This window comes from Eucalyptus grandis, chromosome 8 (assembly GCF_016545825.1).
Source record: "Eucalyptus grandis isolate ANBG69807.140 chromosome 8, ASM1654582v1, whole genome shotgun sequence".
Taxonomy (NCBI): Eukaryota; Viridiplantae; Streptophyta; class Magnoliopsida; order Myrtales; family Myrtaceae; genus Eucalyptus; species Eucalyptus grandis.
Genome location: NC_052619.1, coordinates 52,049,664 through 52,077,499, shown reverse-complemented (window position 1 = coordinate 52,077,499; position 27,836 = coordinate 52,049,664). Strand labels below are relative to the sequence as shown.

The window sequence follows — 27,836 nt, the reverse complement described above, 5'->3', positions numbered from 1 at the left end:
CAATGAGAGCGCGCATGAAACCAGGGAAAGTTCAGTACACCTACAAGAAAGCTAATGGAAGTTGCCTGAGGAAAAGCAAGTAGTAAGGAGGCCAATGGAGGTTTGCTAATGAAAATCTGATTTCTTCCGCATAGAGATCAAAAGCCAGATGCCAGGATCCTAGGGAGACAAAAATGTTCCAAAATCAAGTCCTCTAAATGGTTAACTTACGTATGAACTACTCTTATTAGCGTTTGTTTTCCAGAAAATCATAAGAAGAACCCGGTACTTCGCTTAAGGAAAAAGGCCGACCGCTCATATTCATATCCCTATGCGTCCGACTCAATTTCATGCATTACTCATCAACCTTGACAGCAGAAAGCAAATATAGCTCTATCACTTGAAACTCTTTGGAGGAGTAAAATTCAATTCACTTATTCATTTCAGAGGAGTCCGTCAACCCATTATTCAGGAGACTGAGTCTCGCTCGCTTTTAGGAAAATATATTAAGAGCGAGCAGGAGGAAAACGCACAAAGATCCTTTGCTGGATGGGGCTCCTACAAGAAGGGCAATCCTTCATCCCTTGCCTCTCGTGGAGCTCATTGCAATTCGAGCACACCACTTGATGGGCACAGGGAAGGAACACCACAGACATCTCTTCCGAGAGACACATCACGCACTCTCTCTCACGCCGTACACCAAAACCCAAGTACTCTTGGAAGACCACAACCTCCGGCATAAGACGGTCTTGAGACAAGTTATGAGAGCCCCTTCCTGGGTCTGTAAGCCTGCTGGCATAACTTCCATCAATCCCCCTCCAAAGAGCAGCGATTTTGGAAGAATCTACCTTCAGCCTCAACTGAGAGATTTCCTTTTCAAGCCTCTGGATATCCTCTTTATTCTTCTGTGACGTGTTTTCTGCATCCGTTTTAGTGAGCTGTTCCTTGGATTTTGCGGAAGCCTCTATCTGTTCCGTCTCTTTTCTCGACGAAATGACCTGCACCAGTGAATCTTCCTTTGCCTTCTCTTCCTGTTTCAACCTAGCCTGTGACATTTACAATCTCCTATAAAGGCTGGATTATTCCATAGCAATGTTATGTAAAATAAACAGAGATCAGAAATGTTTGTCATCATGGAGTCAACCATGGCGAATTTTTTAAGACGCAGGACCTTAAAATTACAGAGATTAACTGCTTCTTCCATATATTGACTTTCTTCTCTTTTGGTTTTACTATTTAGCAGTATGTTCTAAGGCTCTTGACACATCTAGCCACAATCCCATAACCCAACTTAATACTATATCCTGAATGGTTGCACACATCTATTTGCTTGCACAACAGCAAACATTCTCCAGTTACTTTAACCCAATAAAGAGGAATAAGCTGCAATAAAGAATATGTAGGTGGAAAGAAAGTGCTCTCAAAAACCAAGTGATCTATCAGTGCCTCAACCAACCTTTACCTAAGAGAGAAATATTAAGAATTAAAAGGATAGAATTGTGAATATAAAAAATCAAAAAAAAATCTACTGTTTTAAGAGTATCGATGGTCAATTCTCTGCTGGAGAGGATCATTACCCAGACCCTTTTTCCTGACGACACATGTACTGCACAAAACCCATTTCATGTGTCATGCATGTAAGAACATACCTAAATTAAAACGTAAAGCTTATAACATGAGCATGGTGATGTATAATTCTTCTCCATTGAGACTGTCTGTTGGAATAATTGAAATGGATTCATCTCATACAAAAATTTGTGATAGCATCATCAGAATCATTCAACCGTCTCATGAAATTACCTTAACTAGCTAGGACATTGCCCATAGAATGCAAAAGGCATATTAGATATTCTAAGTTAAACATAATATGGCAAAGCAAACAGGCAAACAAGGAGGGTATTAATTTATAAAAGGACAACAATATAATCTGGCATGAGACTCTTTTCCGAACCCACCCCCAAAATAAAAGGGAGTCAGACTTCTGTGGTCACTCAGGTCGAGCCAGAGAGACCAAAGTAGGCTTGTGACATCAATCTGTCATAGCCCAATAGCCTAAATGAAATGAAATTTACACAAACCATATCCAATCATAACAATGATGCCTCAAATTTCTCGTAAGATTCTAGAGTCAAGTCACAGTTGAAATCTTACCTCACGCTGATTATGGACATCTTTAGCCTGATCTACATCCTGTATAAGCTGTGCAAACCTGTGTTTATCATTCACTAGCTCCTCATGTAACATGGCTTTCTGCTTCTCCCAGGACTGCATCTTCATTTGCGTCTTCTTCTCCCTCTTCAATACCTCCAGACAGCTTGCAGCTGATTCGACAGCTCTTAACTTGGCAGTCTCCATCTCTTGCCTTAAAGCAGCATTCTCCACCTCAAGCCTCCGGACAGCAGAATTTGCTCGCTCCACTTGGCCACTAGCCTTGCACAGTGCATTCTCCATTTCAGAGAGCTTTTTCATGGTATTCTCCTCCAAAGCCTGCTTCTCTTTCTTCAGCCGCTCAACTTCTTCTTTCTCTTGCTTCAGTGCCTTGAGCTCTGCCTTATCCTTGCTCAGCCTACGTGCAGCCTGCATAACCTTTTGATTGGCCCATTCGGTCCATTCCTGCAACTGATTTTGCAAATCTTGTAATTTTGGACCAAGCTTCAAGATCAACTCTTCTTTCTTATCCCGAGGTATCCATTGGCCAGAGGTCCTGTCATAGGGTATTCCAGCATAATTGAAATCGGATCTCTCGGCATTACAACTTGTGGAGACAGGGACTGGGTCGCTTTTTGTAGTAAGTGAGAGAGAAAGATCAGGATTGGCAGCCGAAAATGGAGGCGGGTTTGCCAGTGCAGATGCCACAGATGGGCCACCGACAACAGGTGAATTTAACGGGATTTTAGTACGAGAAACTTCCGGGGCGGTGGATATATTTTCCAAATTGAATACTGCAGAAGAAGGTAATTCTGAACCGTTCGAAAGACTGGCATGACCATTTCCTTGAGCTGCATTAATTACAGCTGCCTTATTTGTTTTCAAGGAAGCACTCTTAGCAGTTGAGTCCGACATGGCTTTAAGTTTCTTATCGTACATCAGTCCACCCAAACCGCCAAGCTTCGCAGCCCTTGAGGACCCTTTAGAACCATACGTTCGGTAGTGTTTCTCTAGATGTAGCGACTTTTGACGAAGCGCATAGTCTCTCTTGCTGCCGCCATGAGCCTTTTTGCTACCAAATTTTTCTTCCAAAGCAGGGGCAAGAGATGTGGCTGCAAAATCCGAAGATTTGTTGACAGTCACAAGTGAACTGGTCACAGTTTCTCCTGATATATTTTGTACTGGCGAACTTTCTGGCTGGGATAAATTTTGATGTACTCCAACAGTAGGTTCATTTGATTGACAATTATGGACGCAAGGAGCAGCAGGGATTGTGTTACAAGGATTTGACAACGTCAATTCTGAACTTTTCACGTCTGTCCTATGCCGGCTTTCAGTGGAGATAGAGGAGCTCACAGCCGAACCTCCATCACCACCAAAACCATTCAAGGGATCAGCATCCATAGCACAAGCATGTGACACATTCATGTCGCATATCAGTAGGCACCACATTGCATCCCCAGTACTGGAGAAAAACCTTACTTCTCGAAGAACGCAAACAAGTTCAGCTAAAACATACATCTCCAGCTGCTTTAGGTCTGTAAAGTATTGTTCCCTTCCAGGATCACTCTCCATGCCTTTTGTCAGGTATTGCAAAGTGTTATCCACGATATTCGACACAATATCCTTGCAGCCATAGCAAAGGCCAGACCGCAATACAGCATTTGTAGCAACTTCCTCAGTGTAGCCACAAGCCGCAATTTTCTTAATTGCACTCTTAAATATTGTGTCAAGATTGCTCAACACAAGTTCCTCTAACTGGGTTTCTGTAAGATCACTCCAATCAGCCTCCGGCAACTCGTCTGCTTCTACTTCTTCCTTATTTCGGCTGGGCCCAACCTCAGACATAACTGCAGCACTGGACAATTCAAGGTCAAGTTTCAACCCGTTGAGATGATCCTTGTGATTACATGCACCGCAAGGAGCAGCCTGTCCTTGTCCTGTCATGGTCTCAAACTTCTCAGCAGAGAACTCATAACTCACACAATCAATTTGAGGCAAGGACAAAGGCTTGCTTGCATCACTCAACGGCGGATCAGCCCTGAACTTTCTCTTGTTCCGACTCGCTTTTTCTTGGACCAATGCCGAAGGCGACACCTGGCAGCAGCTACTGCTAGTACTATTGCAACTCTTAGCCGAAGTCACCGACGCCATTATCGAGCTGCACAAAAACAGTTCCTCTCAAAAGACTAAATCACATTTAATCACATTTATACCATTTTGCCAATCCTCCATCAACACCAATTTGTATTACTCGAGCCCTTCAATGATTACCATAAAAATCAAACGAAAACGACAATGGCGCAGCCGTCTAAATAATCGAAGAAGCTCATAACAGCACTATCAAGGCTGACATTGAATCAACTACCCGCGGGCTGGTAACGAGAGCTTATCAATTTGACAAAGGAATTCATAGCGATACCTTATTACTGATTCAACTGAGAGAATGGGCGAACAAAAACTCCCTGCATTAACAATCGAAATCGCCGATCAAAACCACATGAAAACAATAAGAGAAAAAAAAAAAAAAGAAAACGAAACCCACGCAACAGCATCTCAACGATCAATGCTCCTGCCAAATACCCACTTGGCATCCGGGGCAAATTCTACGCCGTCCTATAGGATTCGACCGCCCCAATCGAGACCCAGAATCGAGCGACAGATCAAGAAACGAACCCAGAAACGGAACGACATCAAGAACCCACCACCACCACCACCCATCCGAAAGATCCCCAAAGGAGTGAGGGAAAAAAAAAAAAAAAAGCGATTTTTGCGGGGGAGAGGAAAAAACCCAGTGTGCGGGAACGATCGGAGACGACGTACCGATTATAGCTAGAGTTCAAGGGGGAGTGACGCGCGACATATGAGCAAAATCTCAAGGGGGAAGAAATGGGGAGAGAAAACAGAGTAAAAATATTATGTATCTCGGTCTTCTCTGCCTTCTTTGGTTTTTGGGCTTCTCTCTGTTGCAATTCCGGTACTCTTATTTATAGTCAGCAACGCCAGGGAACCTCTTGGTCACCACCGCCTCTTCCCAAAACATGTGGGCGTGGCAAATTTTTTATGGTTTGCCCTTTTTTTTTTTTTTTTTTTTTTTTTTTTGTGACCGAGGATCCGCTTCATCACTCCGTAAGGCTTACACCCGAGCATCCACATACCGAGCTAGGAAGAGTTGAACTCTCGACCTCCAGCGTTAGAGGGAGGGAACACTTTCACCAACTCAGCCATGCGCCGGTAGGTCCTTATGCGCCGGTAGGTCCCTTTCTTGTCTTTTTCTCTCTCTATTTTACCCAAAAATTGTTTGGGTAAGTGTGTGTGTTTGGGGGCTATCCTATTTTAATTGTTTTACCTTGTCAATGAGACCAACCAAACCTAGTGGGAGATTAGATCAGCACCATGGTTGGTGGCTACTAGGCAAGGTGCAGTTGGCTTCCTAGGGTTTTAAGGGAAGTTGTGTGTGTGTTTGTTTTTTCAATGAAAATTCAGATAAAATTAAAAGTATTCGGGGTTTAAATATCAATGGATCGGACTCAAGAGAGATGAGATGCCGACGGATGGACCGGTGGTCTGGGTTTATTATGACACCGTCACACATTTGCAAGCAATGAGATGGCGAGCAGGTAAACATGGAGGAAGCTACTCGACGCTGTAAGAGGTCTTGCATTGATAAAAGAGAAAATGTGTTGGTAAATTCAAAGGCAATTGGATCAAAGTGTAAGGTGATTTCAATCGGCGACTACTTGCTAAGTCTTATTAGAGTGACAACAAAGACGATTATGACCAGGGTTTTATTAAGCTTCACTACTTTGGATCTCCAGAACAAGTTCACAAAGCTCAGAGTCGTGTCTGTTCATGGGATAAGGAGAGATATGGTCACTGTTTACCATTCCGGTAAGCCCACCACGAAATTCCATTATCTTGTAAAATCGACACCGTTGCTCCTGTGTATGAATTTTGTGCAAAATCGCTAATTATATAATAGTTTGAGCTTCCTTAAGCATTACCACAAAGAAATTTTCTTTTTTTTTTTTTGTTAAAGCTAAAAAATTAATTGGATTTGCCAATTTGCAATTTTTTGTTGAATTGGATTCATTAGTAGGCGACACTGAGATGCATAGAAATGATTTTTTTTTGACAAAATTGCCCCCACCCAATGTCTGGAAATTAGCACAAGACCGTTTACATGTTATTTGAATGGCAAATTTTAGCATCGGCAACGAGTTGGGTGGCCAATTGGCAGGCAGTGTTTCGGTTTATAGGGCATTTTAAGAAAAGTCCCCTCTAGAGAGTACTTTAAGAAAAGTCCCCCTCTAGAGAGTGCTTTAAGAAAGGGCATCCAATTCGGAGGGTCATTTGGACTTTTCCCTTCACATCCAGTTTTTTCTTAAGCATATAAGATTAGTCAAAAAGGAATCCGTGTAAAAGAGATACATATTCATAGTCAAATAGCTTATGGCATCATTTTATTGACTACCTTTTTGGAGGCAATAAAAGAAAAAAAGAAAAAAAACATATTGCCAATGTCAAGACTAAGCAAGATCTTAAATGAGTTACCGAGAAAATACGTATTGCCTTCCTTTTTTTTTTTTGGCATTGGGTAGGCTTAATTACTGTGGATATGTATTACATATTCCTTGCTTTTTCCTCTTTTTAAAACCTTCCGAAATTGATAGGTATTATTAATGAGGAGGAGCTGAGTTTATATATGTAATGTATCGTAATAGATTAGATCAGATATCCTTCCTTTCTTGGCATCTAATATGCTTAATTTATAGGATGTATATTAGATTATATTTTTTCTTTCTCTTTCTAAGAGGTCCCAAGGACACCACCAAAAAGGGTCCAAATTTGTAAAAATCATCATTTTCCTAAAAACTCAACTTTAGCTAGGGCTAGTTGTTGGAACTAGAAAGGACAATTTCCTGGACGAGCCAAAGCACAACCACCACCCATCTTTGCTTGCACCTGTCCTCCATGATCGTCCACCGTGTCTAGAGGTGTCAAAATGGATTGAAGACTCATATGTTAATCCATATATCATGAGTTGGGTCATATATGGGTTAGCTAAATTTTGTTTAATGGGTTGATATGAGGATTTGAGTAATAAAGTCCAAAAGAATATGGGTTTTAATGGGTTTAAAGCCCAATCCATTTGCAATTTCTCTTGATTCATTTTAGGTTTAGGTAGAGGGTTTTCGGGTAGGGCAACTGATTTTCTAATTCTATCTTCTACTTATGATTCTTCTCTCTCTTTTTAATATTAAAAAATAGTGAAAGATTTACGATCTATCAAGCTTTAGAAAAATTGCAAAAATCAACACATGATTTTACATTGTCAACATTTATCGGCTTATTGATTCCAAGAGGCGTCGGATACTTCATTGTCAAACTTGAAAAAGTCGCAACAAAGAAAAAAGTCCCAAATTAGTAGAAAATTTTGTTCGAAACCTTATAAAACTACTAAAAATTTTACCGCTTACACACTGCACACACAACATAAAACTTCTTATTTTTAAATATCCACGTGTTTTAGTGAACGTGGGTTGAGCCGGGTGTGGATTGGGTAACGGGCCGGATCGGTTCGGGAACGGGTCACTCACCCCGAGTCGCGTCCATCAGCAAAGTCGGCCCGGACCATGAAAACGTTAGGAGGCCCAAAGCCCACGAGGCCCACCGTCATTCCCCCTTCTCCCTCTCTCTCTCCCTTGGAGCGGAAGGACGAGGCTGCCAGCAGAGAGGAGGGAAACCGTGGCGGAGATGGCCGAAGCTTGAAAACCACAGCGAGGGAGCTCTCTCGAGGCTGCTCGACATCCTCTCTCGGCGCGCCCGCACGAACGGTTACAGTCGGTGCGGTAGGAAAGGGAAAGTGGGAGGGGACGCTCGACGAGCTTCGCGAAAGAAGAGGAAGGGTAGGAATCCTCTCGCATGGCGGCGCCCGGATCCGGGTTCGGGCGGGATATGGGTCCGTCGGGTCCCGGCCCGGGGAAATCCGCGACCCCTTTTGGCAGCTTCCGTCGCCCTTCTCCGCCGCGAGCTTCGCCGTCGCCGCCGCCGCGTTCTACGAATCCTGCTTCGCCTCCTCCTCCTCCTCTTTTTGGCGCTCCTCCGGTCCGATCTCCGAGTCCGAGGTATGCGCCCGTTTCTTCTTGTCGCGTCCCGTTTTAGAGCTTCTTCTCTGTTCCCTGTGGTTTGCGATGATGGGTTAGTGAAAAGTTCCTTTTTTTTTTCGGCTGGCTTCTTGACCTACGTGATTGAGAAATCTTGAATTTTGAGTATGTTAACACTTACGCATCGTTGGAATTTGCAATGGTTGGTTTGTTTTGGATTCTTGGTTATTTTTGTTTTGAGTTTGGAAATGCTGAAAGAGTGTGCTTTTTCTTGGAGATTATATTTGACCTTCTTGGTAAAAGTTTCGGTTTCACTGTATGTTTCGAGGTTGCCAAAAGGCCTCAGAGTAGAATTTTTTTATTTTTATAGTGACCGAAAGGATTGAAGTGTAATAGCATGGACAGAGACTACAATGGCTTTTGCATTTTCGGATGATAGAAGTCTCATGTTGATGATCTTGGTTGGCTTTGCTGCCCCGTTATGCAGAAGAGGTGAAAAAGGGTAGTCTTGCAGTGATGGTTCAAAGATTTTCAAAGTACGTTTAACTATATCATGCCTTGTCACTGAAAAATAGTTCATAGGCATAGTGATATTGTTAATCCACCATGTGTGAGATTTTGTGTGATATTACCTCAGTAGTTTGGTTGAATACATTCCCAAACGTCTCCCTCTTCACCAACCTTCTTTTCGTGTGTGAAAAGATGCATTACTTGAGAAGATTTGGCACCATGTTTTTCCATCAAGCAACTGCAGGTGAGGTAATTTCTGTATAGCTTTGTGGATCTTGACATCTTGTTGCACGATACCCACGTCCATAGTTGCGGTTTTGTACTTTGGGGCTGCAGCTTCTGTTGACAGTCACTCTGTGTATGTATTCTGGCCAGTAGCCCTATTGTGACTCTGATGTGAGGATTTGCTGATCCGACAATGTTTTTGTTTGTCCTTTAATGTTTTGAGCACCATTTACCATACTGCTGGAACTGATGAATTCAAGTTGACGACAGGAGGCCTGGAATTTCAGTGGGCACACAGCTATTGCCTCCATCTTTTGACAATGGCTATCGGGCACCTGCTCGTCCTTACACATCTTCAACTGCTTTCAGGTAATCATTCATACAGATTTACGGTCCTGTTGTGTTGTGTATTTTGCTAAAATGTCTCTTTCCTTTTCGATATTTCTCATGTGTTACAGGCTAATACTCTCTTTCTGAATATGATTGCTTGTGTAGTGTTATGGTAATCCTACAACTACGAGTACACGCTCCGCATTGAATAACTTAAGATGCCTTGCATGCAATAATTTAACATTGCAACCACTAGTGGTAACCACACTCTTGCGAGTATGCTGCCTGCTATTGAAATAAAACGAGAAGCAACAATGCCAACAAGATGTGTTAAGATTCTTGGTATTCAGTAGATGAAGTGCTGAGGATAGGTGAAAGACATTTTCTGTTGAACATACTGGAATTTAATAACCGCTTGTTAAATAGACAGTGCATTTGTGTTAGTAGTCCATCTGTGAGATTGTTGTCTCCTGTCCATACGGTGCTTTTTGTTTGGCTATAGCATGCAGGAAAATTTTCATCTGAATTTCAGCTCAGACACCCTTTGCCATTTTGTAGTTTGTGCATCTATGAGATGATACTTCTAGATGGTTGTGCAATAACTCTTAAGATTGTCGCACTCTGTCTCCCTGCAAGCAACTGGTTATCCTGTCACTTGGTAATGTGATGAAAATTCAATATGGAAGTTGGAAGTTTCCCTGTATCATGATGCATGTGCTTCCAGATTTTAGTACTATTTCCAGCACTTATTATTCCTTGTTGTCATAAGTACATTGCATCTCATTTAGTGTTTCTTTTTCTTTTATCTGGAGTCATCCGTAGACATTGTTCTTTACCACAATCTTCAGCCACATTTTGACCATAGGGTCTTTTTCTTTTTTGATCGTTTTCCAGGGCAAAACTACATTGGCCCATGTTATGCAATATAAGATATTGATAGCTCCTTTCCTTTTTTCAGGCCAAATGAGTCTTTTCCAAGATTGGGTAGTGGGCCAAAACCTTTGTACAAATATCCTGATACACAAATCAGTCAGAGGCCCTCCTCTGTCACCTCTTTGGTTGCTGCACGTAATCAAGGAAGTGTAACTGCCGGGATTGCCAGATTCCAAGATTCAGGAAGAAGCAACTTGCCAGTAACGTCTCCAGTAAGAGACAATTTGAGGAACTCCAGTAAATATACTTTAACAAGGCAAGTTCTCTGTCAGATGAGTTCCCATTTATCGTTTGTTGTTTGTAGTTCTATAAATGGAAACTTTCCTGTGTGATCTTAAATTGCCATTTTTGGCTGTTCAGACTCTTATCAGAGTGTCCTTTTTGGCTCAGTAGTTTTCACTCCTGGAGTAGCTCTTCTCATGGCCTATGTTTATTACATGGCCGGTTTTTGGTTTGAAAACTGTACATTTGTTGGAGCATCACTGCATTACTTTTTCATCCTTGGACTTGAGTTGTGGAAATGAGGATGTTCTTCTTTTCTCCTTGACGTGAGTTGTTTTTGTTCAGTTTTCAGCTTATTAAAATTCTGGCTGTGAGTAGGGAAAACGAATTATGTCCATTGTAACTTGATAAAGGGTTTAAGAAATATGGTTGCTAATTTGGATGGTTTGGGTTGTGTTATGGGAATAGGGTATACCAAGTTGTCAAGTACATGGTGTGAGAGAAGGAGGTTTAGCTAGTTCACTAGATTGGTCATGCTATAGTTCGGAGCATTAGCTGGAATTATCGGCTGTAATGTGGAAAAGCAATTGTTTTTCTTTTAGCTTCTGTAATTAGAATTCAGGTGCAAATATGGCTAACACTGGAATCTACTGGTGTAACAGTATATTTCATCCAAGTTATTTCTTGTAATTTCTTGAATAACATCACATTTTCCGATGAAGTGATTGGACTGATGAGGCTTCATATTTTGCTTTTGGGTCTTGACCTTTACATTTCTTTAGTTTCATTTATTATTTTTGAAAAAATAAAAATCGTCGGTTACCACAATCTTGATCCAAGATGTTGAAAATAAAAGATTGGGACTTTCATTGATTTCTTTGATACTGAAATGTAGTCATAATTTATTATTCCCGAGAAATTTTGAATGATAAGAAACATGCTTTGATCAATCAGAGGTTAGGACTTGAATAACATATAAAAAAAAATGATTGTTCTCCAGGAGGGATAGGAGGGGCTGGATTGCAACACCTTTAGGGGAAGTTATCTTTTGACTTTTGAAATAAAACTTGTCTTGATTGAGTTCTCAGTACGATGATTTAGACTGAGTTTATTATATGCTTGTGAATGAGATCACTGACAGTTATATTTATTTTGGAAAAAGATTACAGTTGAAATCCTGATAATGATTATTGTTAGATTTACCTGTGTTTAGAGAGAATTATTGTGCTTCTGGACATTGAGGCCATATGCATCAGGATGTGCTATATGAAATGCATTGTTCTTGAGTGCAACATCGATATTTGTGGTGTATCTCTGGCTTGTGCACTGATGATGTCTTTTGGATAAATAATGATCTCTTCTGCTATGTTGAGAAACTCTCCATTTTATTGAGTGGGCTTAAGTTGGAAGTATGTGTTGCTCGTGTATGTTGTGATAAACTCTGGATTTCATGTTGTGCATCTGGTGCATGTTTTGTGATACCATGAAGCCTTTAACTTGAATCTTCAGTTTGTAATGGATCTAGTGACACTTATTTTTAGCATATCACTTTTACTTCAAGGAGATTTGGTGCTAGCTACATTCATGTTCTGTTGACTGGCTTTGATTTCAGAAGTTCCCTAATAAATGGCCAAAAGTTTATTTGTCCATGTACCATATTCAATTACTGTTTTGACTTTGAGCAGTGCGCTGACATTGAAGACAATTTATGAGATGTTCTGTTCTTTCCACGTTTGAACTAAATTCATGCCTTTCTTATCGATTGCAGTCATTTTGATGCACAACCACGTTCTCCTGTAGGCTATGAAGACATCTATGATGATTTTCGTCCTCCTTATGGGGAAGGTCAACGGTAGATGTTCACCTTTCTAGCCTCTCTTGTTGGTCGAGTTCCATTACCCTGCTGTAGTAGGAGTTCACTTGAAGCATCTTTTGGGATAGTATATCTGCTCTGACAAACTTGATTATAATTGCAGTACCGTATTTCCACAAGTAACTCGTTCACCTCAGAGTATCAGGAATAAATACTCACCAGTTCCACAACCAACTCAATTAGCCCTTCCAAGTATCAGGAATAGTTACTCACCACAAGAAATTCCTCGTTTTGAAGAAGCTCAAAGGTGTAGGTTCATCTATTATCCCTCTTTCTGCTTTTACTAATGTATGTTAGCTATATCGTGCATAATTTGTGAGCAAGACATTCTTTAACTTGTTACACTTCCATGTGGAAAGTTCGCAGCTGCACAAGATCCTGTAAATTTGATGATTGGAACTGAGGATAATGTTTTTTACTAGTGGTCAACAGAGGATGTATGTAAAAATTATTATAAGCTATAAGTCGATTCTTTTTTCCCTCCCAAACTGGCACTTTCTCGAGATTTTCTCAAGTGACATATTCAGTGTTTGGATATAGGTTGATTATACCTACATTGAGGCAGTTTTCCATGTTCTTAGCTTAGCATTTTGTTCACCTCTTTAGGGATTTATAGGTTCTGGGGAATCACTAGAAAGACACTACTTCATTGGTGTAGTATTCTCTACAGTGAAATTAATTTAGACCTCATGTTTACATTTCTAGGCCTACACTTAAGTTGTGTAGTTTTGGTTTTCTCAACTTATAATCACTATCTCCTTGCATTTGTTTGACAGGCCTGCTACAATTTCCACTGGATGGGGTAATCGACCAAAGTCTCCAAGCAACTACACCAACCCTGTTCCTCATAATGACCAGAATGGGTTTGACAATTCTAGAAGAGGCATTCCAACTGACATCATAAAAGTTGAAAGAACAAAGAGAACCAGATCTCCGCCTTTGTCACCAATGAATGATCTGCAGGAGAGTTCGCCTTTATCGGATGATAACTACAATAGGTGAACAATTCTTCAGTTTGGACTGATGCAGTCACACTGTCCATTTTTTTTATCCTGCACTTTTTTCACTGTTTTGAGGGATCTTTTATTAAATGTTAGCTTATGAACCTCCCCCTCAGGTCTTCAGTGTCTCTCCCAGTGTCAAGTACAAAAACAGGAATGGCCTTCAGTCGCCCTGATTCTGGTGTTCATCAGAATGTTCCGTCATCTTCTGATATTAGCTTGGAAGCTCCTCCGAACAAGCAAAGTGGCTTTCCAGTTCCTAAAAGAACGAGGTCACCAGCTCCCTCAGATAAAGACATGCAGCAAAATCCCCTGTCTTCTCCTGAGGAAATAGAACGGTAGTATGCTGCATGTGCATTCTCTTGGAATCTCTCTCTAGTATATCGTTATAGCTTGTTTACATGATCAACATGTCGATGCATTTACAGGGAAATGCAGGCCAAGGCTAAGCGTTTAGCTCGATTCAAAGTTGAATTAAGTGAACCTGCGAAGCGCAGCTCCATCATTGCAGAACCAAAATTTTCTTCTGTGCATCATGATTTATCTATGGTGCAGGAAAGAAAGTTCATCAGGGAGACTTTTAATGATGTGACGGGAGATTTTCCACCTGGCAGTTTTGACAATGGAGATGTGGAATCCTCCAGTAACATTGTGGGCTTATGTCCTGATATGTGCCCTGGTATGCTTTTGCAAAAAAAAAAATTCTCTTATTAAAATCAGTCTAAAGATAGTCTGCAATAACTTGGGATTCAACCTGACTGTCATTGCAAAAAATAAAAGGAGGGTATCCTTTGGTTAGTTGCTTATTCTCAGAAGGCAAAATGACACAGAGTCAGGAAGAAGCCAATGCATTTTGTTCAGGGATTTTGTTGGTTCTAGTATATGTTTGACTGTTAATTATTTGAACACGGAATTGAACTGCCATATTCATTGTATTTCAGAATCGGAAAGGGGCGAGCGAGAAAGAAAGGGGGATCTTGATCAGTATGAACGTTTAGATGGTGATAGAAATCAAACAAGCAAGTCTCTTGCTGTTAAAAAGGTTCCCAGTTCTTTATACTTTTTAAACAGATTTTGAAAATATTATCTTCTCCCCTTTTTTTGAACTAAACTCATCAGCTGAAGCTTGTTAATTTTCTTATGATGATGTTTTCCAGTATACTAGGACAGCTGAGAGGGAAGCAGATCTGATTAGGCCGATGCCAGTCCTGCTGAAAACCATTGATTATCTACTGAGTTTGCTAGATCAGCCTTATGACAATAGGCTTCTGGGTCTATACAACTTTCTATGGGATAGGATGAGGGCAGTCAGGATGGACCTCCGGATGCAGCATATTTTTGACGTTGAGGCTGTAAAAATGCTGGAACAAATGGTTTGTTCTCATTACCCTTTCTCTTTGTTCTTCTGAAGCGTGTGGAAGGTGTGCCCTATTGCTTTTCCTGAAAGTGGTCGAACTTATCTATTGACACAGAGATAGTCTGATACTTGTAATTGTGGTTTTTCTCCTGGCTAAGTAGTGTTTCCGTTCTTGCCTTGCCCAGATACGACTTCATGTTATTGCAATGCACGAATTATGTGAATTTACTAAAGGAGAGGGCTTTTCAGAGGGATTTGATGCGCACCTTAACATAGAACAGATGAACAAAACATCGGCAGAATTGTTCCAACTGTATGATGATCACAGAAAGAAAGGAATCAGTATACCAACAGAGAAAGAGTTCAGAGGGTATTATGCATTGCTCAAGCTGGATAAACATCCTGGTTATAGAGTAAGTAATAGCAACTTGGTGGTTTCTTCTTTTTTAAGAATGGCAAGATAATGCGGTGGCAGTTCAGTTGAATGAGTCACTGCAGCTTATCTTAAAAATTGTTTTTGTTAGGTTGAACCAGCAGAGCTTTCCCTTGACCTTGCTAAAATGACTCCAGAAATAAGGCAAACGCCAGAAGTGTTATTTGCCCGTGATGTAGCAAGGTATTTTTACTGCCTTTCGATGAACTTCAGGTTATTATTGACGCATTGAACTGAGATGGGTTCATTTGTTGGCGTTGCAGAGCATGCAGGACGGGCAATTTTATTGCGTTCTTTCGACTTGCAAGAAAAGCTAGTTATCTTCAAGCTTGCCTGATGCATGCTCATTTTGCAAAGGTATGGAAAATGTTTTTGGTTGTGGTGACAGTTGATGAACTATGAATTTCGTGGCTATACATGATGCCTCTTACATGAGCTTATTTGGCCTATGACTGAAATAGTTGCTGCCCTTATTAGCGGGCAGGTATGTATGATGTCTTGTGCATCGGTTATTACCACTTGTCTGTGAGCCACTTTTTTCTTTGTGAATTGGTTTGCTAATCTCAGAATGGATAAGCGCTTGGACACTAAATTCTTTTCATTGCCTATTAGAGAGTTACTTCATGTTTTATTAGGTGAATAGATTTATGATGTTAAATTTTTGTATTTGGCTTTAGCCCTTCTTCATACCAAAAAGTTAAAAATAGCTTGTGCTTTCTTTCTTCTCCCTTGTGGAATGTATGATCCTGGCACAAAGTTTTTGTATGTTAGAATCAAATGACCATGCCAACTATTGTGAGTTTGGTAATTGGAGGTCGTTAAGGTTCTTATGATTATAGAGCTCAGAGCATCGCTAAGATTGGTTCTTTTGAATCCCATTCAACCAGTCGTTGAGGGAAAAAACAGATGGTGTGAGAAACTATTGAGATTATGACAGCAGTCAGTGGCTCCTCAACTGGAAAATATCTGTAATATTAACAGTTTGTTTGATAAAACTAATAGATAGGTGCTGAAAATTTAAATGCTGAAAATAGATGGAGAACATTATTTTGTAATAACTGAAAATCTAGTTCAAGTAATATTAGTTTCTTTTTAAACATGTGATTAAGGATGATGTTGGTAGGTTTGATCAACATAATGGGTGATTTCAATATCCATCAGACATCTAATCATTGATTGAATTAACTCATTTACTTCAACCAATTAGGTGATTTTTTGGCTTATTTGAATGTTTGAAACTAAAACTGATTAGCATCATGAATTGTGCTTGATCTTAGTAAGTGTGAATTGAAAAAGAAATCTTTATTGGTTCTGCCTCCTCTTTTTTATGAAGAGAACGAATCTTTTTATCGAAGGATCAGAAAAAAATGGGTCCAGATCTCCTGCAGGAATGGTTTGGAAGATCCAAAACCAAATCTTAATGGGATTACTAAACTGCCTCTAAGTCTTTCTGTAGTTGCTTAATTTCTGCTGCTACTATTAATTGATTGCTGCCCTCAACCTCAACCGCATTAACATATTGGAAACTTTGGTTAAATGCTGAGAAAAGTTGAATCAAGTTTTGAGTAGTGATATCAAGATTTAACTTTACAGCTTTGCTTGGCTTATTCTCCCTTCTCTTAGTAGTAAATGAGAATGTTCTACTTCGTGCTTGTGTGCATAGACATATGCTGTCTCTAATATTTTCTTATGCAACTAAAGCTCTTTTGACCAGTTACGATCTCAAGCACTTGCTTCGCTACACAGTGGCCTGCAGAGTAATCAAGGTCTCCCTGTTGCTGTTGTTGCTCGGTGGCTGGCAATGGAGGTGCTTATAGTGACATGACATGGCCTAAACATTACTTATTTTGCGTAGTTTATTTCAATATTGTGTCCATAATGATGTTTTGGCAATGGAAATAGGAAGAAGACATAGAAAGCCTTTTGCATTACCATGGTTTTTCTGTGAGGGAATATAAAGAGCCATACATGGTGAAGGAAGGTCCGTTCCTCCATGGTGATAGGGACTTCCCTACGAAGTGTTCAGAGCTTGTTCATCTCAAGAAGTCGACCAGCATAATTAAGGATGTCTTGAATCCTGATTCAATTTCCTCACTTTCCAAGGGAGCAACAAAGTTCCAGTTGTCAAATGATCGCAAACATGATATGAAGAATATCCAACCTTTTGAGAAGGATAGTTCCAACTATGTATCTGATCAAGAAATGGCTATTTCTGAAACTACACGATCCCGTTCTATCTATGCACCTGATCAAGATATGGCTATCTCTGAAACTATATCATCTCCGAAAAAATTTGGTCATGTGAACATATCTTTCCGATCCCCAGAAGTTGCTCGGCACGTGGAAGTTGATCATAAAATATCTGGGGCGGGTTTTGTGCCATGGAACTTTCCAGTGGTTCAGAGCTCACCTAAAGCTGCACCGATTAATTTGTTTGCAAAAGCAGACCATGATTTCAGAAATACTCCCAAGCTAGGCAGTCTTTCTGGAAATGAACTTACGCTCTTGCCTTTTTCACCTACTTCGGTCCAGCAAAAGGTGCTTCCGGTTGAATTGGAAAGTAATGGTGCTTTGCAAAGCTCAGTATCTCTGGAGGATGCCATGTGTATTGCAAATGAAGAAGTTCCACATGTTCATCAAGAAAATGGAATTGACGAGGTCTATGTAAACGAGGATACTTATATTAATGATGAGGATGAAGAAGTTGCCGAGGCAAAACTCAAGTTGATCTTAAGGTTTGTGATAAGTTGCTTTATCTTTGGATTAAATGGTTCTCTCAGCAATATCTAATTGTTCCGGCATGTCTTGCAGGTTATGGAAGCGCCGTTCTGCCAGAAGAAAGGAGTTACATGAGCAAAGGCAACTAGCAGCCGCTGATGCATTAAGTTCACTGTCTTTGGGACCTCCGGTTCATTGGAAAAGTGATGTTAGTTTCTACTGAGATGAGCTTTATTTCTTGGTTTCTCTTTAAGCCACAAGTCCTTGACTTTCTTTCTATGGCTTGTTCTCTTGGTTTGATTGAAGGAGTTAAAGCCCATAGCATAGTAGTATAGAATTTTCATGCTTTTCTCTGAATTGACTGCGGACAGTTTACAAAATGTTGGTTCTTATAGAAGCATTATCAATTCTAGTTGACAGTGCGGTGGAGATCAGTGCTGTTTGAGTTGGCGCATGCCACCCAACAATGTTGCTTTTGCTATCTCCCTGAGTTAATTCCTCAAACCTGGTTCTTGTTCCTTTACCCCTCCCCTGGTGTTTATGATGCTTCTTTTTATTCAAAAGGGAAAATTAGAGAGAAAATAAGTTGAGGGATCCGTGTCCTCCGCCATCCTTTTGCAAACCTGGCCTGTGTTGGTAGCCTTTTGTTTGATCATTGTCGTAATCTAAATAAGGATATGTTTAATGCAGTAACACTTGTTGTCAGTTCTTGTCTCTTGCATTCACGAGTAGTTTTTAAATGGTAGACAGCTATACTTTGTTTCACCAGATTCTCATTCATAACTTTCATGCAGCAACCAAATGGTTTCCACATGTTTGACATTGACCAAATCACAAGTGAGAGACGTGGAAAGCACAGACAATCATGGTCTAGGCTGAATGTTGCAGACGTGACTGCTTTTGAACTCATCAAGCGCAACCCAAATGCTAAATGCCTGTGCTGGAAAATTATAATTTGTTCACAGGTAGAAAGTTCAGATAGTAAGTTACCAGAGAGAAGTTTCACCCATCAAAGTGCAGTCAGGTGGTTGCTTGCCAAGATTCTGGCAGCTGGAACTGAGCATCCCGATCTGATCTTTTCCACTCCGTGTCTGTCAATATGGAGAAAATGGGTCCCTTGTCAGTCTAATATGGACTTAATCTGCCACTTGTCTGTGATTGAGCATATAGGTTCAAATAATTCAAGCACGACAATAGAAGGTGCAAGTGCTGCTCTCTTCCTCTTGGCTGAAAGCATCCCTTTGGAGCCTCAAAAGATACGACTTCATCAACTCATAACATCATTCCCTGTCAGCTCCAGATTGCCACTTCTGATCTTAGTTGACTCACGGGCAAAACCGGGATCAGAAGATGCAACTTGTGAAATCATTAACAAGTTGGGCCTCCATGATATCGACCGATCAAGGGTGGGTAGCCTTTCGGTCATCTTCCTTGTAGAAGATAAGAATATGGAGTACTTGGATGAATTTTTCAGTGACCGGCGACTGAGGGAAGGGCTGCAGTGGCTGGCAAGCACGTCGCCACTTCATTCTCCTGTTCATTGTGTAGAAACACGCGAGCTTGTTCTTAATCATTTCAACTCTTTCTTGGAAAGGCTTGAAAAGAGCGGCTCTGAAGTGGGTCCCAACCAATGTATCATAGCACTCAATGAAGCCTTGGATCAGGCACTGGGGGAAGTTGCCGCTGCTGCCAATACAAATCCCTCTGGTTGGCCTTGCCCTGAGGTTTCTTTGCTGGATGAGCATTGTAAAGAACGCAGAATTGCAGATTTTTACTTGCCGAGTGTTGGGTGGAGTACCTCAGCTAGAATTGAGCCAATTTTGTCCGCTCTAGGAAAATGTAAGTTCCCACTTTTCAATGATGACATTTCGTGGTTGAGAAGAGGTTGTAGAGTAGTAAATGAGCTCGAGAGTCAGAGACTACAACTAGAAGCATGCTTGATCAGATACCTTACCCAGTCAAGTAATGTGATGGGGGATGCACTAGCCAGAAACGAGGTATCTTTATTGCTACAGAAACATGCTCGGCTCGAGCTTCAGGACTCAGCATACTACATAGTACCAGATTGGGTGATGATTTTCCGGAGGATAGTCAATTGGCGGTTGATGATTCTGCGGAGAGAGGAGCTCTCAGTCTGTTATGTTCTAGAACATGTTGCTCCTCAAACTTCAAGTTCTGAGAACACATTAGAAGAAGATTCACATGCTTTCTTGGGGTATCCATCCCTAGATGAAATGCTTGAAGTTGGCTGCGCCGATCTGTCTCATCTCCCATCGAGTTCTCAGCCACAAATTTCGGAGCCTATGACTGGATCACCCATCTACAGTACTCAGCCACAAATTTCAGAGCCTATGACTGGATCACCCATCTACAGTAGAAACCAAACTTGGGACACTGCACATGTCGACGACCTTCCAGCAGCAGGTAGAGCAAATATTCTTCATGATAATGAACCAGCTTTTGTAGATGACGGTGCATATAGGATCAGTACATTGAGAAGTAACAACGATACACCAGTGAATTTTGCCAAGGGCACTGATGGAAGCGAAAAACTGAATAGGCTATTGCAGCAGTGTGATTTACTCCAGAACGTACTAGATGAAAAGCTATCGGTGTATTTCTGATCGGCTCGCTTTGGTCATTGAGAAGTCTTGGCTGTCGTTGGTCTTTTTATGTATCTTTTCACTGTTGACAGACGTTAGTGTACAACCAAGCAAGTAAAGAGCAGCTCCCGTTGATGATATTGCACTGACTTACCCCCTCTTGCCTTGTGCCGAAGTGTTGCACATGTTGAGCTGAGACCAAAATAATTGCCACCTTGTGGAAGATGCGAGCTGGGGCATGGATGTTCTGACTCTGCAGATGCATTAGTAAACGTAAATGCAATGCAGAGCGGGTTGAAATTCAACTTCGACAGCATCGAATAAGTTTTGTACTTCTGAAGTAAGCAAGTGGTTAAACCCAAGAACATCTTGTTGATTAATCATTAATGCGGCCCATTTGATTTAATCATACCATTGACGTGCGTGGTGGTGCGTTTCACCTTAATCTTGGTTTGAATCCTTCTCCTCTTCGATTTGTTGTTGCCCCGTGATTGTTTTGGCTGAATCAATTAATTCCTCGATGCGGAAAGGGTCGTGACTTAATCCACCAGGTGCATTCTTAGTCTATGTTTGCCATCATTCGAGTCACCTGCCCAGGTTTATTAGACTGTTTCAAAATTTATCAACTTTTGTAACAACTTAGGGAGCGCATGATAATCAAAATTTCTGTTCTAGAAATAATTTTTCTGTCCGCAAATAATTTTTCTGTTTCGCACCTATTTTCGAAGTAAACCGTTTGATAAACCTATTCCGTTTTTTTTATTTCTTGAATAGATTTCTATTCTATAAATAGATTTGGAAGAGAAAATCGAAATAGAAAAATCTACTTCTTTTTCGATTTGTGAAATAGAAAAAATCCACTTCTCTATTTCCGAAATAAATAATTTCTCCCACAAACCCTAATTTCGGTAACTCTCATCTCCTCTACGACGTCTTGCCTCCTCCTCCTTCACCGGTTGCCGCCGCTACCACCCACCATTGGTCCGCCGGCCGCCGACCCCGCCGCCGCCGCCGACCCCGCGGCCGCCGCCGCTGCCACCACCGCCGCCGGCCGCCGCAGTCGCCGTCGCCGCCGCGCCGCCGCGCCGATTGTCGCCGCCCGCCGCCCGCACGCCGTCAGTCGCCACCCGCCATCGCCATCACCGATCGCCGCCGGCCGCTAGCCAACAACCCTAAATGAAGAAATTTTGTTTTAAACGTTTTTATCAAAGTAGAATTTTGTCTTATCAAACTCTTTTTTGCTTAAAATAAAAAATATAAAAATCTATTTCTGTTCTAGAAATTATTTTTAAGCAGAATGGTTGTCGTGCACCCCCTTAACCACCCTTGCTTTTGATAGCTTAATAACTTTTTTGAGTTACCAATTTGCCTATGTTTAGGAAGTCTAAAATAACCCTTTATTATCTTGTACAAATACTTAAACTTTGTACGTCTAAAGTAACCTTTGATTTTTTTATTATAAAAGTCGGCATTAGTGATCCAAAAGAGTGAGTGGACTGACTATCTCACAATGGATAAAAGTTTGCTGAACCCATTATGGGTTGATCATTCCACACTAGAGCTCACATCGACAGGAAAATTTAGCACCTCGATGGAGCCCTTCTCCATGCAGGGATTATAGCATGTTTCGAGGATTAGGCTGTTTGCCTGTTAAAATGACATTTTAGGTTGATCATTCTACAGTAGAGCTCACATCGACGGAAAAATTTAGCACCTCGATGGAGGCCTTCTCCATGCAGGGATTATATCATGTTCCAAGGATTATTTGCCTGTTCAAATGGTAAGTGAACTAGTTTTAGAACGAGGCAGTTCGGTATGCATCTGGTATGGATATTAGAGCATCGAGAGGACATTCCCCGGTACGAGAGGATTGGGGCAATTGCTCTTTATAATTTATGCATAACGTGAATTCGACAGCTTGCTAAATCAATCAACTAGTCATGTATCAAATATCAAAACTGGAATAAAATGATTCGCATATTCCGTAGTCAAAGAGAATTTTCTAACATTAATCCTCGACCTCCACCCCATTCGCTTGCTTGAGTTTCCATCTTAAAACCAACGCGACTAAAGATTCCTGTCAACAGTCAACTAGATGGAATAGCAACCCAAGGGTGTAACCTTGCTTCTCATCCAACAGAACAAAAGCCAAAGCTCTGCCAAAGGGAGAAAGGCGATTGATTATAAACAGGTGGTTAGTTCCTCAGCAACCAGACAGTGCATTCTCAGTTCTCGTCCCATCTCTTCTCCGCGAGCAACATCACGTTAGACCCATCGCCAACAGTTCTGGCCACGGTAAGGTCAGAGAACTTTCGGCTGTACTGCTACGCATAACATTTCTCACTGCCATCACCTTACAATTCACAGCCCTATTTCGCCACAAGCTAACTAAAATCAGGCTTCTGTTCTTATTTCTCAACTACCTCTTTACATTTTGGACATGCAACCGTGCAGGATTCAATCAGCAACGGATTTATTGGCAAAAGTCTGACATAGCCTTGGCCTTCCAACTGCTACCAAATGAAGTTTCTAAATGCAGTCAAATCTCTTTTTGAGCCATCAGTTGGTTAACAATCCGCATGTCTACTACAACCAAACAAACACAATTGGTCAAACGAGATGACATTGACATGTAGAAGTCGAGACCATTTTTAAGCGTTGAATGCCCACGTGCTCATAATTGAAGCTGAGATGAAATATTTACCATGTCATTCTATCTCAGGATATGATGCATCTTTAAGGATGTCCTTTTACAAAAGCTACTGCAGAAAATAAGGGAAGATACTGTTAAGAGAAGCCCCAACATGATTTGGAGGGTGACTTGGAGATAGTTTACTCACCGACTGTGGTGACCGTGATGGAGATGGAACAACAATTGCTGGACTTCGGTTGTTAGAAACAGTGCGCTGGTAAGTCTCAAAATCAGAAATCTCACTCCTCATCGATCTATACATTTCTGATGCAGTAGTAAAGGATGAGTTGGAGCTTCCTCTTCCCGTTCTTAAGGATGCTGTCCTTGCAGCATTGGCACCTGCCTAGAGCACAAGAAAGTTAGAAATCTATGAATTCGAATGAAGTATAGGACAAAATACGCAGCAGCACGAAAAGAAAATCAAACTTAACATATGAAAAGTCATTGCTTTTCATTCTAGAATCAAGAATTCTCATGAAATGACAAATATTACATGCATCTTCCTAGATACATGAGCTATCACAACTGCAATAAAGGAAAATATGTGATGGTCATGAATCTAATCATGTGTGAAAGTAATGTTAATGATCTCTTGTTGCCCTAGATACTTCCCATAAAACCAGAAATAGACATTTTAACATTTAGGAATAATCAATCGACAAAAACAGTGAAAAACAGCTAAAACAATCTGCCATAACTCAGCCAGATACCAAAAAAGAGGGGAAAAAGAATTTGTACATTGCCCAAGTCTTTAAAATGTACAATAATGATTGTTATATCATCTGTTCGGTTTTCATGCTCCAACCACCGTTTATATGATTCTCCAGCAATGGCAGCACATGCATCTCTAGGATCAGGATAACTTGCCACCTGTATGGAGAAACATGAATAAAATAAGTTCAGTGGAATATGGAGATATAAGATGCAAAGTAATCCAATGGTCACTACATAACCAGAATATTCCCATGTGAGGAGCTCACACAACAATTTCAGATATTGCACAACTTAAGTTCTGAAAAAACACATCGTCTAGATGCTATGAGCAGTGCCTGCTAGGGGGCTGCTTACTTTGTATAAATTTCCATAAAATTAAAGTAGAATGCCTTAGCCTTATTAGTCATCTAGTTTCAACGGCAAAATACATCAAATGTAGAAGCAAATTATGCATGGGAGTGCTGGGTGACTGTGGAAAGAAGAGCGGGACAGTAAGATGCATCATGGTTTTGAGGAAGGCACAGACAACATGGAGAATCGCCTTAGATAAACTGTTACACGAGAGAAGATGCTTAAATGGTAGATAAAATTAGTACAAGGCAAGAATATGAAAGTAGGTGTGTGGTCAAGATGGTCAAGGCATCCGTGAAGATCTGATGGTCTAAAAGCTCGAATGGAAACTCCAGGAGATCACAATTGCAATATAAAAGAGAAAGAAATATCAAAAAGAAGAATAGCACAGTGAGTGTCAATGAATTCTTGCTACTTCCTTTACTCAAAAATATTGTTTTTTTGTAGAAATATGCCCTAGCAAAAGAAAAATGCTACATTCAGAGAATTGAAGGCGTCAACATGCATGTAAGATTAGTAAACAATTGAGAAAACATAAAGATAGAGATGCAAAACAGATTCACTAGTTTCTTCTTACTGCATTTGCCTCTTCCAACTACAAAAATCCTTGAGTATGGTTCTGGTAGTCAACTTAAGTAGATCAAAAATAAAACCAGAAGAAGCATCAAAGCACAAAGCAAAGGAGGATGGCAAAGTTTTTTACAGTCACTGGATCATCCAATTTTCTAGTGCAGCAATATACAACCTTTTGGAGACTTCAACTAGTTGGTGGTGAGGTGAGGAATGAAGACAGCAACAGATTGAGGATATATATAGAAAGCCACAAGATGCATTGGGTTGAAAAAGGCTGTCAATCAACTAAGAATAGGATGGAAGCCTTACCATATTGACAACGGCTTGGCTAGAGAGAAACTCAAAAACTCCATCACTTGCAACAATGAAGAACACATGATCAGGTGTAAGCTGAACCATAGACACTTCAGGATCGGCAATCACACCAATTCTCTCAGCGGTACTATCTCCTATACTCCTCGTGAATGCTGTGCCAGGATACATTCCATTCTGAACCCACAGCCTCGGAGGATCGCTGCCTTCACTCTCTTCATCACCCCATGCCTGTATATCTGGATCCTTTAGCCCTTCCACTTGATCTACGCTCAGAACCCTAGCTCCACAAAGCTTCACTCTCTCACACTCATCTCGCCTAAAGGGGGTTTGATCAGAGGACAAATCCTCAGCTATAATCCTGTTACCGACTTTATGTGCGATCACTGCCCTCGAATCACCCACATTTGCAACAAGAAGCTTATCCCCAACCACGAGAACTGTAATAGCCGTAGTACCACTCATCGTGTCGTCTATCTCGCTATCATGCAACTCATGATTTGTCCTTACAAACGCCGAACTGTATTCGTTAAAGGGATCATCCAACAGTCTAGGGTTATCTGCTAAGATATCCACCAATCTGTCCCTAACGAAATTGGAACACTGGGTACCAAGTTGACCATGCCCATCAAACACACCAAAGAAATGGAGATTTGGGTTACCTTGAACTTGGGTCCGAATGGAAAAGCTATCTTGGTTTTCCTTGTCAGGGGAATCGGGGTAGTAACCACGCTGCGTCAAAACAGAGTACTCCAAACGAAATTTGTGTGAAGGAACAGGCGCACACTCTATCGACCTCTCGGTGAGTACACGTTTTCCATGGACACTGAATTGACCCACCTCCTGAAACTCCTCAGAATCACAGGCCGAAGACTCTAAGCGGTGCCCACAACACTTCCCATGTGCACAACCCATGACGGAAGAAAGGCCGACCCTTCAGGAAGACCAAAAGCAAGAAGCTCTCAACAGCAGGACACCTGTTCGATAGAAGTTCCCGAAAGAACGGAGCACAAAGCTTCGGATTCAGAGTCGCCTTTCCCCGCAATTCCTCCACGAAATCGGAAGATGGGTACTCGCAGGAACAAACTTCGAAGCTCCCCACGTGGTCATGTCGCGCGGGCGGCGATACCCAGGACCGGAAATTTGGAAATGCGGCCCACAAACCCTCGAAAAGAAGACAGCTACGCCAGCTTCCGCGAAAGGCGTAGCCTTTCTAGAAGGGTTCCCGAGAAACGACCCCAAGATCGACGCGGAACACCCACCAACTCTAACAAGCAAGGAATTCTACCACCTCCGAAAACACAACAAAAGCCGACGAATCCGATCCCCAGAACGAAGAGAGAGAGAGAGAGAGAGAGAGAGGAGGGAAAAAGCGAGGAACTTTTGCGGGCTGAACAGAGGGAGACACCAACGAGAAGGTGAGTTCGGCTGGTGGGCAAGCGGGATTACCGAGGGAGCTGTAGTGGGTGCTGGGGCGCAAGATCACGGCTCTAGAAGGAGCGGAGCGGAGCAGAGCCGGCTGAAGAAGAGAGGGAGTTACAAAAAGGCAAAAAGGGAGGAGCTTGAGGACGAAATTCGAAAGGGAAACGGAAGCGGAGTAAAGGGATTGAATGCGAGTTTATGGGCGTCGAAATGGACGAGGAAACGACTCGATCCGAACTGGCGAGCGAGCGAGAGAGAGGAGAGAGAGAGAGAGAGGAGAGAGGAGAGAGAGAAGGAGGGATGCTACGCGTTGCGTGCTTGAGTGGATCTGTGTTGTCCTCCTGCTGCTGCTGCTGGTGCTGCTGCTCCCCTCAGAGCCCATGTCCCAAGAACCCACGCCCGCACATGAAAAATTTAAAAAGTAGAGAGAGAAAGAGGGGGGGGGAGAGAGAGAGAGGAAAAAATGGAGTTTTTGTTTTTTTTGTTTTTCTTGATTTCTTGTTGTTGTTCTTGGCTTCTCTGTCTCATTTTCAAATTTCAGTTGCCTGACTTTTCTTTGTCTTCTTCCTCTCTCTTTTCAATGTTCAAGATCTCTTACTTCGACGAAGGTTCCATATATGACTTGTTGAGCAGCTAATAAGGAATTTTTAGGATTAAAGTTGCAAGGTATTGAATGATTCTGCCGAGGGGTGTAATTTTGCATTTTGAAAATTGAAATTTTCGCTATTAAAAATTTTAACTTGATCAAATATCCCCGACTCTAATCACAATTTTTGACAAGACCTCTATGGTTATCTCATGCAGTGACACTTATTCGAATCGGTTCTCATGCACTAAATCAAATTATTATTCATGGTTAGATAGAAATACATTATTTGCATCGATTTTAAGAAAGTATAAATGAACTCAACATGATGTAAAGTCTTTGTCATTTTCCCTGCTTTGATATCCATTTTAAGATTTTGCCGGCATGATTATCACTCAATGAATCAAGTATCCTCGATTTTTTTTAAATGTGTCAATAAAACTTTAAAATGACTTGAATTCTTTAAAGTGTGATATATTGAAGAACTTGATTTGCATTTGATGTCATGTTAACATGTCGCATGACTATGCCATAAAGTAATATATTTTCTCTAAATAATGGATTATATGAATATGTAGCTTATAATTAGATACTAAAATGTCGATTCTACCCTTCCAATGAAGGTAGGTCTGCATCATTTTGGAGAGATCAAATCGATGGAATTATGCAAACTCACATCCTTTCCTAATAAGGTACTTTATTATAAATTTGGATCGGGGTAAGAGTCATGGTCATCTCTCCAATCAT

The 27,836-nt window shown here is 41.2% G+C and overlaps 3 protein-coding genes across 6 annotated transcripts; 1 reads left to right on the top strand and 2 right to left on the bottom strand.

The window, feature by feature from the left end:
* Positions 1 to 388: 388 nt before the first annotated feature.
* Positions 389 to 5,110, bottom strand: LOC104414936 (putative E3 ubiquitin-protein ligase RF298). 2 transcript variants are annotated; one of them, XM_010026153.3, is made up of 4 exons: positions 4,951 to 5,110; positions 4,550 to 4,592; positions 2,131 to 4,288; positions 389 to 1,025 (listed from the first exon to the last, which is right to left on the bottom strand). In XM_010026153.3, exons 3-4 carry the CDS (start codon positions 4,279 to 4,281, stop codon positions 486 to 488), a joined length of 2,691 nt encoding a protein of 896 aa, XP_010024455.2. In that variant the 5' UTR covers positions 4,282 to 4,288; positions 4,550 to 4,592; positions 4,951 to 5,110; the 3' UTR covers positions 389 to 485. The 2 variants fall into 2 exon arrangements, with proteins under 2 accessions (XP_010024455.2, XP_010024456.2); XM_010026154.3 differs by lacking the exon at positions 4,550 to 4,592 and having other exon boundaries at positions 4,951 to 5,099.
* Positions 5,111 to 7,855: 2,745 nt separating this feature from the next.
* Positions 7,856 to 20,884, top strand: LOC104414935 (SAC3 family protein B). Its single transcript, XM_010026152.3, has 17 exons — positions 7,856 to 8,255; positions 9,240 to 9,338; positions 10,258 to 10,488; positions 12,223 to 12,306; positions 12,431 to 12,574; positions 13,104 to 13,325; positions 13,445 to 13,666; positions 13,757 to 14,007; positions 14,270 to 14,370; positions 14,486 to 14,701; positions 14,871 to 15,098; positions 15,210 to 15,301; positions 15,382 to 15,475; positions 16,833 to 16,925; positions 17,021 to 17,853; positions 17,930 to 18,044; positions 18,631 to 20,884. Exons 1-17 carry the CDS (start codon positions 8,053 to 8,055, stop codon positions 20,458 to 20,460), a joined length of 5,058 nt encoding a protein of 1,685 aa, XP_010024454.2. The 5' UTR covers positions 7,856 to 8,052; the 3' UTR covers positions 20,461 to 20,884.
* Positions 20,885 to 22,361: 1,477 nt separating this feature from the next.
* On the bottom strand, positions 22,362 to 26,910 carry LOC104414934 (probable protein phosphatase 2C 35). Of its 3 annotated transcripts, none has more exons than XM_010026151.3 (5): positions 25,079 to 26,910; positions 23,870 to 24,001; positions 23,280 to 23,470; positions 23,144 to 23,201; positions 22,362 to 23,022 (listed from the first exon to the last, which is right to left on the bottom strand). In XM_010026151.3, the coding sequence occupies exons 1-3, from the start codon at positions 25,994 to 25,996 to the stop codon at positions 23,441 to 23,443; spliced, it is 1,080 nt and encodes a 359-aa protein (XP_010024453.2). In that variant the 5' UTR covers positions 25,997 to 26,910; the 3' UTR covers positions 22,362 to 23,022; positions 23,144 to 23,201; positions 23,280 to 23,440. The 3 variants fall into 3 exon arrangements, with proteins under 3 accessions (XP_010024453.2, XP_010024451.2, XP_010024452.2); XM_010026149.3 differs by having other exon boundaries at positions 22,362 to 23,025; positions 23,280 to 23,474; positions 25,079 to 26,909; XM_010026150.3 differs by having other exon boundaries at positions 23,280 to 23,474; positions 25,079 to 26,909.
* Positions 26,911 to 27,836: the final 926 nt, after the last annotated feature.